This window comes from Sceloporus occidentalis, unplaced genomic scaffold, assembly GCF_023333645.1.
Source record: "Sceloporus occidentalis isolate IW3139 unplaced genomic scaffold, rSceOcc1.0.p SCAF_17, whole genome shotgun sequence".
In the NCBI taxonomy this organism is placed as follows: Eukaryota; Metazoa; Chordata; class Lepidosauria; order Squamata; family Phrynosomatidae; genus Sceloporus; species Sceloporus occidentalis.
Window position 1 is genome coordinate 9,222,916 of NW_028316997.1, and position 18,890 is coordinate 9,241,805.

The 18,890-nt window shown below is 36.1% G+C and overlaps 1 protein-coding gene across 1 annotated transcript in view; it reads left to right on the forward strand.

Annotated features, from left to right (window-relative positions):
* Positions 1 to 18,890, forward strand: part of LOC149302814 (receptor-type tyrosine-protein phosphatase zeta-like) — a 113,909-nt gene that overhangs the window by 56,010 nt on the left and 39,009 nt on the right. The window contains exons 2-8 of the mRNA XM_089481997.1: positions 1,511 to 1,576; positions 10,663 to 10,842; positions 12,212 to 12,363; positions 13,775 to 13,870; positions 16,107 to 16,173; positions 17,046 to 17,203; positions 17,605 to 17,755. Of these exons, the coding sequence (XP_089338123.1) occupies positions 1,511 to 1,576; positions 10,663 to 10,842; positions 12,212 to 12,363; positions 13,775 to 13,870; positions 16,107 to 16,173; positions 17,046 to 17,203; positions 17,605 to 17,755 (870 nt within the window). The remainder of the gene's footprint in view (positions 1 to 1,510; positions 1,577 to 10,662; positions 10,843 to 12,211; positions 12,364 to 13,774; positions 13,871 to 16,106; positions 16,174 to 17,045; positions 17,204 to 17,604; positions 17,756 to 18,890) is intronic.

Below are 18,890 nucleotides of genomic sequence, written 5' to 3' on the forward strand. Positions count from 1 at the left end.
CCAGTAGCAACTGATTGCTTACTCCTTAAGTGGACTTTTTTTGCACAAGAAAAACATATATTATTCTACACAACTATTAAGATTTTAGATTAAGTACTATATTGAGACCCCAGGATTTATTAGAAGTTGAGAATGGTAGTGCATACAACAGGTTGGAACATTCTCTATCTCTTTTTAGTCCATGCAGAAAGAAGTAGTCTACCTGTCTATATGATTTCAGTAATTCCACGTACTGACGTGCAGACCCTACTGTGTGCTCCACGGGCAGCACCGAGAGCGGTAATTAACTGTGGTATCATAGGCAAATCCCAATAAGCCCCCATTAAGCTTTCAGAAATGGAATGCAAATACCTTACTATGGGTGAGGGGATTAATATAGCATTAGGACATGCTAGTTAGTACTGTGAAACAGATGGCGATAATATTATTAACCTAACTCTTATTATTTAAGGGACCACTCCAAAAGACAATACAAACAATACCACAGTTAAATCAAATATAAAATAACCAAATATGGTTAAGTGTTAGACCAAAATTTGGAAGAAATGTTTTTGCTCTTTATGTAGCTCCTTTGGGAGTTTTTTAAATTTGTTAGGTTTTACATAAACTCTTCAAAAATTAATTATCGCTTTGGTATCCAAATATATTATTTTATCATAGAAGAAAACTTGGAAAATAGCTCTGGGGATTGTAGATTTAATTTCGTTGCTAAAATATGTAGTAGTGTGTGCTCTGTATGTGATCCTAGAGGCAGAGGATTGTGTTTCCCGTAATGTACAGGATGACACCTTAAGTATGTTGATACAAAAAAATTTCCCTTGTATTGCACTATATATAACTGATTTCCATTAGCATCAATTTAAACGTTGAACACAGAACTAAGCATTGATGTACTTGTTACCCCCATGGTAGTAAGTGAAGTATGGCATTAAAATAAGCAGGCTTATCTTGGCATTGTGATATAATTTTATTTCTGACAGTTGCCTTTTTTACTAAATGCTGAAGGCATGAGCATCCGCAGATGTTGGTCTGACGCTACATTGCATGTTTTAGAAACTATTACTGTTTTCTGCAGGGCCCTGGAGAACTGAGTTTTAAAGTGTTGCATGAATCTAATTTGTATGTGTTGTGAACATGTGCATATATATATATAATCTTGGGGGTCGATGTAATTTGTTAATAAAGATTGGATTTCTTTCCCGTGAGTGTGTTTAATATTTTGGACTTTTGTATACTGGCTGAACAGCACCAGGGCGTGTGGAGTATCTTGTATTAGTAGAGGCTAAATGCAGGATTATTGGATTTGATGTGTGTGTATGTATATAAAATACTTTTGTCTAGCATTTGGCTCAGGACTCTTTGTAATAACGTATATATATATATACTCTATATTATATATACTATATACTGTATGCATAAAAATAAATATATAGCAGTACATAATATGACACCCAGGTTTTGTCATTGCAATAATTTCATCATTTTTAATATATTTATGTCTCTTTTGTAGGGTTGGTTTTTGGATATTACAGACAGCAGCGAAAATTAATTGAAGAAATCGACTGGTCATACACGGGTAAGTGAAAACAATTTATAATACTTATAGGAAGATTGTTGGCTGTATCTGGACAATTGGAAAACAAAAAGGTCGATTAGATGAAAAAATATAGAATTTTACATGGAAATGTTACACGTTCAGCATCACCTGTGTTAAAAGGAAAGTAATGTATATGATCCTGATATATGATCACTGAGTGAACTGTATTATTCCATTGATGTGCTTTATCATGTTGCCTTTGGAATAAATCCTTCTATTTCGTTACCAGTGACTCCTATGAATGTTTAGCAACTAGCTGTGTAGCTAGTATTGATTGCCATATGTTTGATTTGGGGTGGAAAAAACTCTGGCTAAACTCAAAAGTAAACAGGAAGACAGTCATAGCTGTATGTGTAAATATTATGTTCTATTTCTATGCTATGTTTTCTGTAGTTTGAGTTGCATGAAAGAAGCTCATGAGTCATCTAACTTCCATGCATATATTTTTTTATAATCTAGACAGGAGACATGTTAACCATCTTTGATAACTTACTAAGCGGTATTAATAATTATAAGGTATGAATTATATTTAGTTAAGTATGTGTAGTATCGTCTTTTTTTTAGTAGAAAATGTAGCAAGCCCCAGAGCCATAGCGAAAGAGGGTTAGATGTCAGTTGGTGGGAAGAATGGGCAGGAAGGGGTTAATGGGCACTTGGTAGGAAGTTAAGAGCTTGTAGATACAGGACTTTATTTAAATATGTAGGGCAGAAAAGGGTTGTCCTTTTTGGACCTGCGCACCCTTTTACAGATGGGAGGCAAGGCCAATGCCACAACACACTTGGAGAGGATAGGTGGTAATGCTAAGTGTTATTGTGGGGGACATTTAGAAATTAATAGCTATTGGGGTAAAGATTTACATGACGCCACCTAGACAGTGAGGTTACGACTGATGGCTGGGAAGTAGCGGGATGATCTCAACTAGGTAGTTACAGGCACATGGACCCAGGGTTGGGTTTAAGTATGTGTTTTTTTGTGTTTTTTTGTTGGGCTAGAGAATAAGTAAAGAAATTTGAACCTCGTGTGTACCATTCTATTATACATTAATAAATTTTGCGGAAGGGATGTCTAGGGCTGGTGGTGAATGTCATGATATTAAAGACATGTGAATGCCATAATAATAAATTATATTAAATTATATTATTGTTTGAGATTTTAATGTTTATAGAAGTTTTTTTATTTTTTTACTTTATATGTACTACTTCTTTTGTGTTTGTGCCATCCGGGGCTCCTCTCTATGGTTGAGACAAGAAAAAGGTTCTGTGATCAGGACCTGTGTGTATTGTAAAGAAAAATTATGACATTTATTAATAGAGGATGAGTTTTTAAATTGAATGCTCTTTAGATTTCATTGTAGTTAATGATGTCTCATAGCCATGGATCTCGCTTGAGGATGGTCTCTTGGTTCTGAAGTGTTCTCTGGGCAGAATGATGGGACGTACTTAGCCCTGCCACTGCGTACTTAGCCCTGCCACTCTGAAGGACGCTTTGGAGAATAGATACTATGGATGCTCTAAAGACTAGACCCAGACCTTCACAGTGTAATATGACCAGTCGTCACAAGGGAGATCGCTGTTTAATAGACATATTGAGCTTCATCTCAGTAATGTGGCACTTTCACTGCCATTCCTCTGGACGTGCTATCCTAGGCCTAGGTTAGAATAGTTTGCATCATGGAATGGCAGGTTAGGTTGGTTAGGCAAATGGACTAGTCTGTTAGAAACATCTGGGGAGGTTGTTTACAGCAGTTGTAACAATAAGGTCAGTAGGTAGCACAAAACAATCCCTGATTGTACTATGTGCAACTTTCCCCATGTGGAAATATGTAGGAGCTGTTTTTGTATGCAACATTCGCAGTGAGCGCGGGAGTTTATAACATCAGGTTTACTGAGTCTGCCACTAAAGATTATTTTAGTCAAGTTAACATAATGTTTGTATGGCAGGATTTTTAAACATCTATTCAGGGCTTTCTCTAACATAAGGCAAAAGGGGGCAGTTGCCTGAGCTTAATTTTAGGGCCTACTACAATAGGTCCCATCACATAAACAGAGACAAATAACACCTACTGTACTAAATAACATTTTTAACATTTTTCCTGTAAATCTTTTTTTCCCGTTCTCACATACAGTGGGGCAAAAAAAGTATTTAGTCAGCCACCAATTGTGCAAGTTCTCCCAAAGATAAGAGAGGCCTGTAATTTTCACCATAGGTACACTTCAACTATGAGAGACAGAATGGGGGAAAGAATACAGGAAATCACATTGTCTGATTTTTAAAGAATTTATTTGCAAATTATGGTGGAAAATAAGTATTTGGTCACCTACAAACAAGCAAGATATCTGGCTCTCACAGACCTGTAACATCCTCTTTAAGAGTCTCCTCTGTCCTCCACTCGTTACCTGTATTAATGGCACCTGTTTGCACTTGCTATCAATATAAAAGACACCTGTCCACAACCTCAGTCACACTCCAAACCCCACTATGGCCAAGACCAAAGAGCTGTCGAAGGACACCAGAAACAAAATTGTAGGCCAGCACCAGGCTGGGAAGACTGAATCTGCAATAGGCAAGCAGCTTGGTGTGAAGAAATCAACTGTGGGAGCAATTATTCGAAAATGGAAGACATACAGGACTACTGATAATCTCCCTCGATCTGGGGCTCCACGCAAGATCTCAGCCCGTGGTGTCAAAATGATCACAAGAACGGTGAGCAAAAATCCCAGAACCACACGGGGGACCTAGTGAATGACCTGCAGAGAGCTGGGACCAAAGTAACAAAGGCTACCATCAGTAACAGACTACGGTGCCAGGGACTCAAATCATGCAGTGCCAGACGTGTCCCCCTGCTGAAGCCAGTACATGTCCGGGCCCGTCTGAAGTTTGCTAGAGAGCATTTGGATGATCCAGAAGAGGATTGGGCGAATGTTATATGGTCAGATGAGACCAAGGTAGAACTTTTTGGTAGAAACTCAACTCGTCGTGTTTGGAGGAGAGAGAATGCTGAGCTGCATCCAAAGAACACCATACCTACGGTGAAGCATGGGGGTGGAAACATCATGCTTTGGGGCTGTTTTTCTGCAAAGGGACCAGGACGACTGATCTGTGTAATGGAAAGAATGAATGGGGCCATGTATTGTGCGATTTCGAGTGAAAACCTCCTTCCATCAGCAAGGGCATTGAAGATGAAATGTGGCTGAGTCTTTCAGCATGACAATGATCCCAAACACACCGCCCGGGCAACGAAGGAGTGGCTTCGTAAGAAGCATTTCAAGGTCCTGGAGTGGCCTAGCCAGTCTCCAGATCTCAACCCCATAGAAAACCTTTGGAGGGAGTTGAAAGTCCGTGTTGCCCAGCAACAGCCCCAAAACATCACTGCTCTAGAGGAGATCTGCATGGAGGAATGGTCCAAAATACCAGCAACAGTGTGTGAAAACCTTGTGAAGACTTACAGAAAACGTTTGACCTCTGTCATTGCCAACAAAGGGTATATAACAAAGTATTGATATGAACTTTTGTTATTAACCAAATACTTATTTTCCACCATAATTTGCAAATAAATTCTTTAAAAAATCAGACAGTGTGATTTCCTGTATTCTTTCCCCCATTCTGTCTCTCATAGTTGAAGTGTACCTATGGTGAAAATTACAGGCCTCTCTCATCTTTTTAAGTGGGAGAACTTGCACAATTGATGGCTGACTAAATACTTTTTTGCCCCACTGTATATACATGGACATATTCATCTCTTTCTTAACTATCCTGATTTATTCTACCAACTCGACCAGCATCTTTGGGTGTTGAGCAATAAAAGGAAGCCAAATAGATAATCTTTAGTTTAGGGATTATTTACAGAAAAAATGCAATTGATGGGTAGTGATAGAGGAACAGAACATAAGCAGTTATTTTTTCTGTAGATATTGAAGTAGTGACCTCATTGTCAGTTATATATACATTGACTTTATAGACTGCAATTCGCCAATGAATGGGAATATATAGGTGTCAAACATTTATTTTGAGCTATAAAAAAAGGAAAAGGGGAAATGATTAACACATGTTCATGTGTAACACATGGATATACAGTATTGTGCAAAAGTTTTGAGGCATGTGTGAAAAAATGCTGTAAAGTAAGAATTTACTTTTTTTTATCACTCAACAAAATGCAAAGTGATTGTACGGAAGAAAAATCTAAATCAAATCAATATTTGGTGTGACCCCGCTTTGCCTTCAAAACATCGCTCTGTACTAGAAAGAATTATAGGGGCAAAACACATCTTCATCTGCTCCAGATTAATAATGAGTGAGATGATGTGTCAATTAATACAGTAGGTGTAAATATTCTTCTTCTTATTCATTGAGTTATATAGAATCATCATAATTTGCAGTGATGTAAAATAGACAAAGAATATAACAAGTAGTTAATGACATCTGGACTTACAGAAATAAAAGACAAGGGACCGGCTTAAACAAGTTTACAATTTAAATACGGCATTTTCTATGATATCTGAGGGTTACTGTATGATTGCTTCTAAGATATATTGACTCATCTGTAGCAAATCTACAGTAGATAGGGACATCCTGTTCTAAAGTTGAATGTGAAGTGTCTTAATTAATTTACATCTAAAGATGGTCCACACCCATGACCTTACCTGTTTGCACTGATGGTTTAGATTATTACTTACAACAGAATGCTTGAATTTTTTACTAAGCTATTTTTTTTACTTAAAATAAAAATCAACAATTCTGCTTGGGTTTATTACAATTAATTTAGGATATTTTACACAGATGCTTTGCAATGCAAGCAGCATTTTTAAGAATGGCTGGGATTTATTGTACATATGGCATGCAATGGTTTAAATATGTTTCCAGTGTGAGATGCAAGTGTCTTTAATTACGTGGAGGAAGGCTTTCTTTCCTCTTTAATCCATTTAAAATAATTGTGCATTTTTATTAACTTGTTTTATGAGTTGCATTATTTTCTTGTGTTTTGTAGTATATGGTAAAACTGAATGGAATACATCATTATTTTTTATAGTCTATTTTAAAAACCCTATATAACTTTGCTGCCATTTCACGTATAATTATTTGTTTTCGACTGTGATTGAAACATATACAACAAATCAGTTCCTGAAGAGGTAAATGTGGATTGGCTTTAATGGGGAAATTGTGTCAACGGAAAGGACAATTGTGTCTCTTTACTTTTTTTTTTCTTCCTTGCGTGCAAGTTATCAGACTTTGGTTCCTGTTGTAAGCCTCCTTTCCTTCCTGCCTCATTGCATTGGTGGTGCTACCAAATCATGAGAATAGGCTGTTTAGGGCACCCATAAAAGGATTGGGAGGATAAATTATGTGAGCATATGAACAGTGTTCCTCAGTTTGTATGTTATTAAATAATGTGTCCCATTTTAAAAGGGACCATCCCTCCTTGGGAGCCAAATCCTTCTGTACCTCTCTCGACCTCCAATGTCCCTATTTTCCACAGTATGTTTGGAATATTTGGTGTATCATAGTGTATCATCCCTACAAGTCACAGTAATGTGTATAGAAACACCCATAAATGGGTTTACACATTAAGTAATGCATTTTTATTTTTTAATATTTTTAATATAAAATCATATAAATTGCATCAATAAACTTCTTTTAAATGCATTTGTTATATAAAATGTTATACATTCATCACAGGAAAAAGTCTTGGTAAAGTCATGCCTTGGTCCAGTGTTAAGAAGTATACACTGCATTACCAAATTGGCCTACATCCAATTGTTTGTAAAGAAAATGTAAATTATGGCATGAAGCTGGAATAAATAATAGTAAAAATAAAAATGACATCTTCTGGTTAAACACATGTTTTTTTTTCCTAAAGGTTCTTTATATCATTGCCAACAACCACATCTAAATATTTAATAATATTACAGTGAACAGACCCCATTCTTCAGATCTGACTACCCCATATGGCTGTCATCTGCAGATGTGCTTTCTGAAAAAACTTTGATCATAGTTCCTGTCCACAGTGGGCAATACCCAACGGAGCAGGGAAAGCAATAATAAAATACAGCAGATGTTCCTGAAACCATGTTTATAGGGGTGCCTTAGCTGTGGTGCTGTTTTTTAGTCTATGTATAACAAAAAAGTTTGGCCCTAGAAAAAGTTCTTCAAAGACATTTGTGATACTTTTTAGTGGACCCTTAAGATCTTCAAAGCTTGTGTGGCTTTACATTTTACTCCGCTAACACTGGTCCACTGCAAAGCAGGTATAGTTTCTAATTTCCCATCAACTGATTGAGATCAATAAATGTATTAAGTACAAAGGAGTTTGATTGTGAAATATTGACAAGGCACATGTTTGGAGGTTGGTATGATAAACATGGATGCCTGGTAACTGAAGATAGGTAGGGGGTATGCCTTTGACAACAGGCAGATTTAGCCACAGTTGGACTTTATAAAGCCTTTTTACTGCCTGTAAATTGAAGACACTCACCTGGAGCATGTAACGGGCATGTTACAAAATTTGCATATATTCAAATTGCTTTTACATAAACATCTCCCAAATATAATTAAGTTTTAGTACAATGTATACAAAATAAAAATATTACATATAGATAGATGTAAATGTGAAGTTCAATGACAATAGGTTTATCCGTGTGGACAAGTTTTATGAAAACATCAAGCTAATCATTTATTTATGAAATGATGTTGAAAAAAGAAAGGAAGGTGAATTTATATTGGAAGATATGAAGAAGGTAAAGCAAAAAGCAGATTATTATATAACTAAAGCTAAGATTTTTATATAAAGAATATAATCAGTGGGTAAATAGCTTTAATCCCTCTCTAAACACCATGGTGGCATTGCCATTCATACCCAGGAAAAGGCTTTAGATCACCCCCTGCCACCTTACCAGCCATGCCTGGTCACTATATATATTACAAACATCAGAAGTTGTATACAGTCGGTGACAGCACGTCATATAAACCCAAAAATATCTCATGTTTCCACGGAAGGTTTATTCACATAAAAACAATACAAAGAATTTTTACTAGGCTTGTTCAGTTTCTATGGAAACAACCATGTGTCACATGACAAGTGTTCCTGGCAAAAAAAAATAATGATGCAATATTTTACCAGATTGAAGAATTGTTTCTGAGTGGGTTTGCCGGAATTAATGTATTTTAATGATGTGTTTAGCTACAAAAGTGTTACATTCAGTTGAGTAGTCAACGGTTACTCAGATCTAGGGAACTCTTAAAGGGGTGTGTGTGTGTGTGTGGGGGGGTTGTTGGTTTATTGATATGGCGTAGTTTGACGTAGATAATTTGCGCTGATAATCTGACCTCCTTAGTTGTAACATGACTTTATTTTGTTTTGTGTTCATGTTAGGCTTTGATATTTTTGTTTATGTATTGTGTGTTTTGCTGTTGTTACGCCCAATGAGTAAAGATCCAGCTCAATGAACACCTGCCCAGTTCCTTGACATCACTAGATAATTGTGTCGGCCTTTGTACGTTTTAAGATTTAAAAACATCCATATTGAGTGGCAGGATTAAGAGCAGCAAGGTCTAACCCTCAAGCAAAATGACTGACAAAAATGCAAGTCACGTAATGTATTTGATGTTGTTTCAGTTTGTGGACAAATTACGCAATAAAGAGAAATGTGTTTGAATTGATAATGGAACTACTGCTGAGATTTGTCGAGCAGTGAGAAAAATCATTTCAGAAATGTCTTCAAAGTTCCAAAGTGTAGAGAAAGTAATTCCAGTAACCTCTCCAATGTTATGAAAGTGTCTAAAAATAACTCTGTGTGTCAGGTCATTAGTATAATAAGGTTATGGTGATTAGCTAGATAAAAAAAAGAAACTCATTTGAAAAATATACCAAAAAGGGTTTTATATATTTTGAGGGTTGTGAAATATTTTGGATATTGTATCTTTGGTAGATCACTGGTGAAGAAAAGGACATTAATCTGGATTGATCTGTAACAGAGAATATGGGCAATTACAGGGAATGACAATGATCCTTTCATCTTCCTCCATCATAGGGATAGACATGTTACCTGTAACCCTGTAAAACCTGAAGAGGGTGGCATCATCAAAGAAATAACCACCAACAACAAGTTACCGATCATCCAAGCATTACATCAAGCCTGTGAAACACTTTCTACTGGCACAAACCGCTATCTCGGGTTTAGCCGCCACCCCATCACCATGCACAAATCACCAGCACAGAGGGCTTCCATACTATTATTTCCCTTGTTCTCCAATCACAACACACCCAGTTCATCAAGAGAACTTTATCACCAAGATGAAATTTGCTCTACTGCTAAAAGAAAGAATTTCATGGACACACACTTTTCCTTCCATAGGAGGGAAGTTTGACACATTAAACTTCCTAACTCTTAACATCGTTAAGAAAACCAGCATAATAAATATCCAAACCCAAAATAATTAAAGTGAATGCCATCAACTATAATACAGCACCCCAGAATTTGAATTGATATGCTTTTTGTATTTTTTGTGTATATTAGGAGGTTTTTACTCAACTTTAGGGTTAAGCACCCCCTGATTAATGGTGTCCAGAAGGGGGCTTTAAATTGCAGGAGGGTATCAGTTGGTTAAAAAGGCAACGCAGTCCCGATGATTCAGCTCCATGGCAAGAAATATAGCCATGTTAGGATTAGGTAGGACTCCGCAAAATTACGGTACTTGGAGGTAGAGATTGGCTTCATATTTTAAATATTTTTTGCTAGGAATGCACTGATTATTTAATATGTAACTAAAGGGTATATGTGTATTTTGTATATATGCAGTAACTGCAACATATATGAATAAGTAGAAGTGGCCGAAGTGATCAAAAATTTGAAAAACTAGCATGTGCGTGTGTACGTATGTACTAAATAACCAGTATTTAATGTTATGTATTTAAACCCTGCCATTATAATTAATAACTGTAATCACTGAAAAAGAGTTCTCGTGTGTGTCTGTCATGTTTTATGTCATGAATATATACTGTAAAACATACTCTGTTTTATGACTGCACATAAATCCTTTATTAAAAATGCATCAATCTATATGTTTGCAGAAGGCTTAAACCAAACGAATTGGGTGAAAAAATATCCAACATGCAATGGTGCCAAACAATCTCCTATCAACATTGATGAGGATCTCACTCAGTTAAACATGAATCTGAAAAAATTAGAATTTCAGGGATGGGAAAAAATGTCCTCTAAAAATGCGTTAATTCGCAATACTGGAAAAACAGGTAAGATAATAGGCCTTGCTTTCTTTAAAACTCTTAATAGTTGTTTGACGCTATTCGTTATTATCTCAAAGGAATTTAAATCAGTGCTTTTAACATATTAGTCAAGCCTGTCTATGTGTTTACCTTTTTAATGTAATTTCAACTATTTTTGTTGCATGTGGCTATGGAAGAAACTAAATAAATTAAATTAATTCATTGAAACAGTGGGGAGGTCAATGCATTGTTCAGCTCTCTTTCAAACTAGGAACTTGCAGACCTTAAGCTAATATTGAACATTCCCACCGGTTAGCGGAAATAAAGCCGTAGGTAACTTTCTGCTGTTTTTCATGGGAAATAGACTTTATTTCAACTCATAAAGACCAAACACGCTGTCTACCCCAAGGAAGTATCTCCACATCAGGTCATGTTCAGACAGTGGGTTTAAATTAGTACACAGATAAAGTTAATATTTTATAAAAAGAGATTTATGAATGAGTTTGTGAATCACTGTTATACCAAGTGGCAATATAAGTATTGATTTGCTTAACAATTTTTGGGCCATTTGCTTTAACTTGTAGTTTGGTCATACGGAAAAAGTTATTTTTTCTTCAATGTAATGATGCAGGCACTAATATTACATGCAGAAGGGTCACAGTTATTTATATGATTTATATAGCTGTAAGAATCTATACCTGGTGTTAAGAATTGGGACACTCTGTAACCTTGTAGTTTAGCTGTGTTCACAGCATGTACACACTACAATGCAGCAATCAATGTCCAATTAACATTAGCACAGTGGGTGACCATGGAATGTAGCCTTTGAAATGTTAGAATGAGTAAACTTTTGAGTGAATGAATTTGAACAAATAATCAAACTGAAATATAATGATGTATGATTTACATTTGTAAATTGTCTTTGCATTATGGTAGATTAAATTGACATTTCCAGTTTAGCTAGATCAAACAAAAGCATATAGAAAAAATATTTTCCATGTTGTTTTTATAAGTGGAGCAACAGCAAGTTGGCATGAATGAATGACCTTTCCATGCCTTTTGTCTTGGTTTGTAAGACATTTTGATGTTCTTTATCCTTCCCTTTCATTGTATCCTTAAAGAGTGGGATAGATTAACTCAATTCAGCATTATTACTCTTTTGTTGAGGATACAATTTGTGCTGACACAAGATTGCCTCCTCAAATGTCACATTTTATTTTTAAGAAGTAGAAATAAATAAATGGTACTCTACTTAAACTTTGAGAATTTGTATATTAATTTTACATAATTTATTTGTTTATACATATTTTGTAAACCTACCATAGGTTTGTTTTCAAAAAGTTTTTAATATTCACATTTACCACAATTACTAACCCAATCTTCCTTTCTTTTTTAGTGGAAATTAATCTGACAGATGATTACTATCTCAGTGGTGGTGCCTTAGATACAAAGTACAAAGCAAGCAAGATAACATTTCATTGGGGTAAATGCAATTCATCTTCAGACGGCTCAGAGCACGGATTGGAAGGACAGAAATTTCCTCTTGAGGTATAACATTATTTTATTAAAGCAATTACAATGGTTAATCTCAAGACAGAATGGGCATTATGAAAGCATGCTATGGTATGCAAGAAGGGTCTAATTTTTTAATATATTAATTACTACTTACTACTTCCATCAAATTCCATAGCGCTGTACAATGGGTGACTCCAAGGGTATTTTAAACTATCCGACATTTAAATAAGTGGGTTGTAAGACAAGGCGGCACCCTCAGCAGAACATTCTACTGGTTGCTATGGCGAAAAAATCATTTTTTCAAACTCGGCACCAGAACCACTTTTCTATTCAGAGGTAACGTAATCCGTGGCTTCGTGAGTTTTGACCCCCCAAAAAATAAAAAGATGGCGTCTAACAGGAAAATATGATAATTACAATAACGTTATTAAATGCGCAGGGATCAGCATTCTGTAAGGATGCACCAATAATACGAGTAGGCATAGTTTAGTTTGGCAAGTAAGCAGTTATTCATTTTGTCCTGTAGGCCATTGTTACATTTCCTTTCGAGAAGCAGGAGGTATCTGCCCTTGTTTCTTTTGCTTCCTTCTTTATATTCACCATGCACCTAAATCCCACCATCCCACCTATTCCATGAAGTACCAGTGTGTTAAGGTGTATCAGCCAAAGATTCTATGCTAGTGAATGGTTTCCCCATAATACTATATTTGTTCCTAAATATGTCGCTGTTCCTGGAGATTTCATTATTGAGGCATCCCCTTGAGATTTCTGCAGCTCTAATACTGTACATGTCATTAAGTCTCTCAAATAATTGCCCAGTCCTCTCTACTCAAGCTTGCCACAGATCACTTGCCTGCTCTCCCATGCTGAGTAATTTGTCTGTCTGGTCCACTACAAAGAGTACAAATGCTGTTTCAAAGGCAGTCCTTTGATACTATTTGCACCACGCATGTATTAGAAAATGGATGAAGTGCATTACTGTTAAATTATGGTCATAATTTAAAATATATTCACTGTGGTGTTCTTGGCTTTAGGGGAACTGACAATGTATTTCAACTAAAGATATGGTAGACCAGCAGTTCTCTACAACTTCCAACAATTGTATGCACATCTTGCTGGACTTGACAAACAACCTAGTACTTTGATAAATCAGGGCTGTGAGAATTTCTCATTTTCTTATTGTGTCCATTTTTCCAAAGACAGGTTTAAAATACAGTACCAGGATGAATCAAAGCAAAGAGCTTAATGAATAGAAGAGCGAAAAGAATGTGCATATCCAGCTGCTACTGCTGTTCCTAAAAACTATGATAGGCTTCTTGATGAATTTAATTTTTCATTTTTAAAAATACATTTTCCAATAAGGTAGAGAAATTGTATTGTGCTAATACTGTACATTACTTTCATTTAAATGCAAAAATAATTTTTCCCCCAATTGTATTGACAGATGCAAATCTTCTGCTTTAATAGTGACCAGTTCAAAAGTTATGATGATGCAGTGAGTGGAAATGGGAAAATAAAAGCTTTATCCATCTTATTTAAGGTAAGTGAAACATGCCAAATCATTTAATGTGAAAAACACTATATTTCCTGGATTTGAGCACTCGTTTATACATCTTCCGTAATCTCCATTTCCAATTTGTTCCTAAATATGTTGCTGTTTCTGGAGATACTCTCCCTCTGCCCATTCCCTTTTTTGAACTGTCAGTCGATTTTCTGAATACCATATCTGCTGACAAGACTGTAAATAAATTATTTTCAAAAGAATAGCAAGTAAAATCCTAGAATATGATTTTGATTTTAGAATGCAAGTGTAGTATACGTTTGCGATTTGTCAATTGGCATATGAATGTGCAGAAGCAGAAGCTGACCATCTTCCACTTTCCTTGTCAACACTAAGCCAAGAGGCTGACACAGGCTGTCATAGTATTACAATCTGCTAATCATGGTGATATGTAAATGGACTTGAATCACAGAGTCTTCTAAAAATATTTTATGATTCAAGTGAGTGGGTCTCTGGAATTGTTTTTTTAACTATAAATATACGGTATATAAAAGGGAGGAGGTGAAATATACCTATTATCAGTGGTGACCCTACCATAAGATGGTTAAGCAACCTTTTAGGGCCCCTATTGGTTTAAGGACCCCTTCTTAAAGGAATTTATATCACTGTAATGTATTTTTTTCAACCTTGTGATTCTTATATATTTTATATATATATATATATATATACTGTATATTTCATTAATTATACTTAATATCCACTAAATCCCCTTGATATTCCTTAATTCTTTCTGCTTAGGGGCCCTCTAAACCTAGTGTCTCTGCCTCTGCCTGTGGAGACAGTGTTCAGGGAGAAAAGGGCATGTGAAGGGTTAATAGGAAGAGCTTTTCATGGATTGTAAGGAGAATTGTTCAAAAGAGGTGGATTAGGGAGGTTGGGAGGATGAGTGGCCAGCTGTCTCTCAGATGGATGCACGGCACAGTAGTGACATCACATAATATGCAGGCTTAAAGCTTCTCATATTAAAATATTCAAATAGATAAAACATTGTTACTATGTTAAGGGATGCAGAAATATTTGTCTCCCCAGTAGAATGCCAATTTAGGAATGCATTTAAATTTAAATGTGTGAGTATTGGGGTTTTCTGAATTTTACAATGGTGCCAAGCAATACTCAATCCTGAATGGATATAAGGAAAAGGTACATGTCAACAAACCACCTACTGTCTGGGGTATGATATAACAATACAAAAAAACAAACAGCTTTTCTATTTCTACAAAGTATGAAATATTTATGAAATATCCGATTAAAAATTGACATTAGTGGGTAGTTTCCTCTGCCAGAATATGTATTTTTTTCTTGAAAAAAGGTGTATGAAACTATATAAACTATAAACTATGCACAGTGTATTTGTGTTCACATCTTGTTTTGGAAATTGTCCCTATATATTGGCCATTTTGTTCTAGTATACAGCTAAATTGTATATGTTGCATCCCTGTTTATACATTTAAGTTAAGTCATTTATTTCCTTCTGTAAATGTAGGCTCTCATACTGTAGGGTAGAACTATAGGTGGTGGTCTGAACATGTCTGAAAACATTGAACATCATTAACTTACTAGAACATAAGAATAAAATTCTAGAATGTGTTAATTGGATTGTAACAGCTTTTTTAATGATCTGAACTTAATTTAAACCGTAATAGGCATTTGGAATTTTCCCCTTAATAGTTGATCTTATTCCAGATTATAGGCTAATAAATTTGAAGGTGGTTTTGTGTGGGATGAAAGTTTTAAGAGTTTCCATGACAACTGTCTTGGTGAGTCGCCATGGCAGCTAACACACCTATTTTAATGAAATAAGAGATAAAGCATGTTAACTGTTTAAGAATCGAATACCTTGTACGTTTCCGAGCAATGCATCACTTTTTCATGTTTAACGCACTAAATGAGTCATTTTTTTGGTCCATTAAAGGACTGGATCTACCATGTGACCTTCCACCTGCCCATCGGTCAGGTTTGCCACATGACCAGTCCAGACCTGTCTATTTTGTATCCATTGGACTTTAAACTAAAAATTGAAACATGTTCAATTAAAAATAAACAGAAGATTAATAGCTCCCCATCTTACTGGTCTCCCTAGTTCAACTTTACAGAAGGGTCCCCCTCTGATTTTAAAGCAATTTGGGAAGCAAATTACTTTGTTTCAATAACAAGCACCATACAAGTACAAAACCATGACCATATAATAAGCTATGAATATCTTGTGCTGTTACAGGTTGGTCAAGAGGATAACCCAAATTATGAAGCAGTTATCGATGGTGTAAATCGTGTTCATCGCTATGGTAAGTAAAAGTTTTATTCTCAATTTCCTTGAAACCTCAGATTGTTTTTTGTATATTAATTCGTAGCCTTTCTCATTCACAATCAACGAGCACCCTAGCATTTTTGGGTAGATGTAGCTCAAGCTGTACTCTTTATTCTGGAATTCTCATGGGTCTAAAGGTTTGTCTACATCAGTCCAGTTATTCAGGTCCTAGTGTGGTTATTCTGCGAGTATTCCCGGGTATTAAAATATTACTAATTTGGCAAAAAGAAATGGAGACAGGGCGTGTTTTGTTTTTTGAAACTGTAAATGTCTGTTGTTTTTGGCTTTTAATTTAATTTAAGATGACCCTTTAAATCAGCTGGCTCTGGATGAGTTCTTGATTCACTGACTGCAGTAGATCTGTAGTAGGAATCGGCATGAAAAGTGCGATAAGCTACAGAGACCAATCAAATACATAGTAAAACAGAATTATAAAAATGTTAATTAGAATGCAGTAAACAATGGCACCAAACTCTGTGTAGCTACTTAGGTTGACATTGATCGCACGTAGGACAATGTCGATTGTTATTACTGCTGTTTTGAGTACATTGGTAAATCATGACCAGTTCAAGGTATTGTGGTGCTCAATTTAACTTCCTTTACCTTTACTCAAATCTCTTGTGATGGTTGAGCTCACAATAATGTCATCTGCAGCCAAACATCATAAGAAACTGCCAAATATCCCTCTATGAAATGCCTATATGGAACAAATTTTTTGAAACGCCAGAGTGTAAGATATAGAAAATAAACTTAATGTCATAAAATCTGGCTATTTTATCGATCATCTCTCTTTATCCAATTTGGTTACTCTGTTATGTAACTAATGTGCATAATTGTGTTTTCGTACAGGTAAAAGGGCTACTGTAGAGCCATTTGTTTTGCTTAACCTCCTTCCAAGTTACACAGACAAATATTACACGTACAACGGATCACTATCAACTCCACCGTGCTCAGAAACAGTGGAATGGATTGTGTTTAAGGACACGGTGACCATATCTGAAAGCCAGGTACTATGAATATATGTGACAATTTGCACTGGTGTTCCTGTACGGACACAGAAAGCTGACTATGTTGGTTGCTCAGAAAAAGCAGTGCATAACTTCTATTATGCAAGCTGCTTTCTAAAAAAAATATTGTGTCCCCCTCAAATGAAGCTAGTGCTTAGTGGCACTTTATCATGCAAAGCAAGCATTTTTTTTATATATTCGGAAAATCTACACAATTGGAGATCCTAAAGATTCACGGTTGGGTACCACTGCTTTAGCAAAACTTTAATAAGTATTCTAGCAATACAATAAAAAAAAGCACAATATTATATATTTCTGCTTATTACATCAGTTAGACCATCTCCAGCCATTTATTAGAGATAACCATTAGTGTGATGCATTTTTTGTTCTTTGTTTTACAGTTGGAATATTTTTGTGAGATCCTCACGATGCAGCAGTCAGGTTATGTCATGGTAATGGACTATTTACAGAACAATTTTCGGCACCAGCAGTATAAGTTCTCTGGACAAGTGTTTTCATCATATACAGGCACCGAGGAAATTCCTGAACCAGGTAATTATTTCTCTCTCACATCCTTTTCAAACTATACGCATCTGTTCCAACATGTTACAGTATGATTTGCGCAAATATGCCTTACATAAGAAAGCCCTTAACGCTTGAAGAGGACAGGACTCATACTTAGTCAGTTTTCTTCTGTTCTGGGCGTAAACCATAAATTATTTATGAGTCAGAACCATAATGTTGGATAAAGAGCTTAATCAGTTTGAAGCAGCTTTAAATTGTATTAGGTTACACAGCAAAGTACAGTAATCTGCCTTTTAGATTAAATGAAAACGGTAGGAGAAACAGAGTCTTCTAAATACGAAATTGTGTTTATGCTTTGGTTTTAATTTCCTGTTTATGTATTTATTTCATGGTTTAGTCTTCCCTTTACTTTAGAATGCAATAAACAAGTCCTATATTCATACAGTTTTCTGTTAAGAACACATTTAGAGTTAGTTTCTGAATGTAACTGGTTCCCAGTGCTTCCCCAAGAAGTCATGTTTATAAGTTGCACTGTAGCACATTGTTCTGTCTCTTCTTTGTCTTTATTTTACTTGGGTTCTTAGCTGTATGTTTGTGTGTTGTGTGTGTGTGTGTGTGTGTGTGTGTGTGTGTGAGGAACAACACACAGTAACTGGCGCAAACTATTGCTTTTCCATTACCGATCTTTACTGAACCAAGAATGTACAGCAAGATGTTCCATCAATCCACACACCTGATCCTTGCTTAGGGGCAGAGGACACCTTCTGGCAGCCAAACCAACCTTGCCCAGCCCGTTAACCTAAATACACACTGGCACACATATTTACACACACACTTTCACACTTACAAGGAGACCCACTCACGCCAACACACACTTACACACTCACACTCATGCTAGCACACACTTCCCCTCACACACAAACAATTACATGTACATGTTCATACTCACACACATGTTCATACAAATTCATGCTAACACACACATACACTATTATGCTAACATACATATGCATTGCATTACGTGACTCTGCTGGGTTCCTGCCTCCTCGATTGGCTCGGTCCAGGTTGGACAGGCCCTTTGTGAACAATTGCCCACTAGGCCAGCCTGTTCCTGCTCTTGGGCATTATAGTACCCTCCCCAGCCACATTAAATTGGAACATG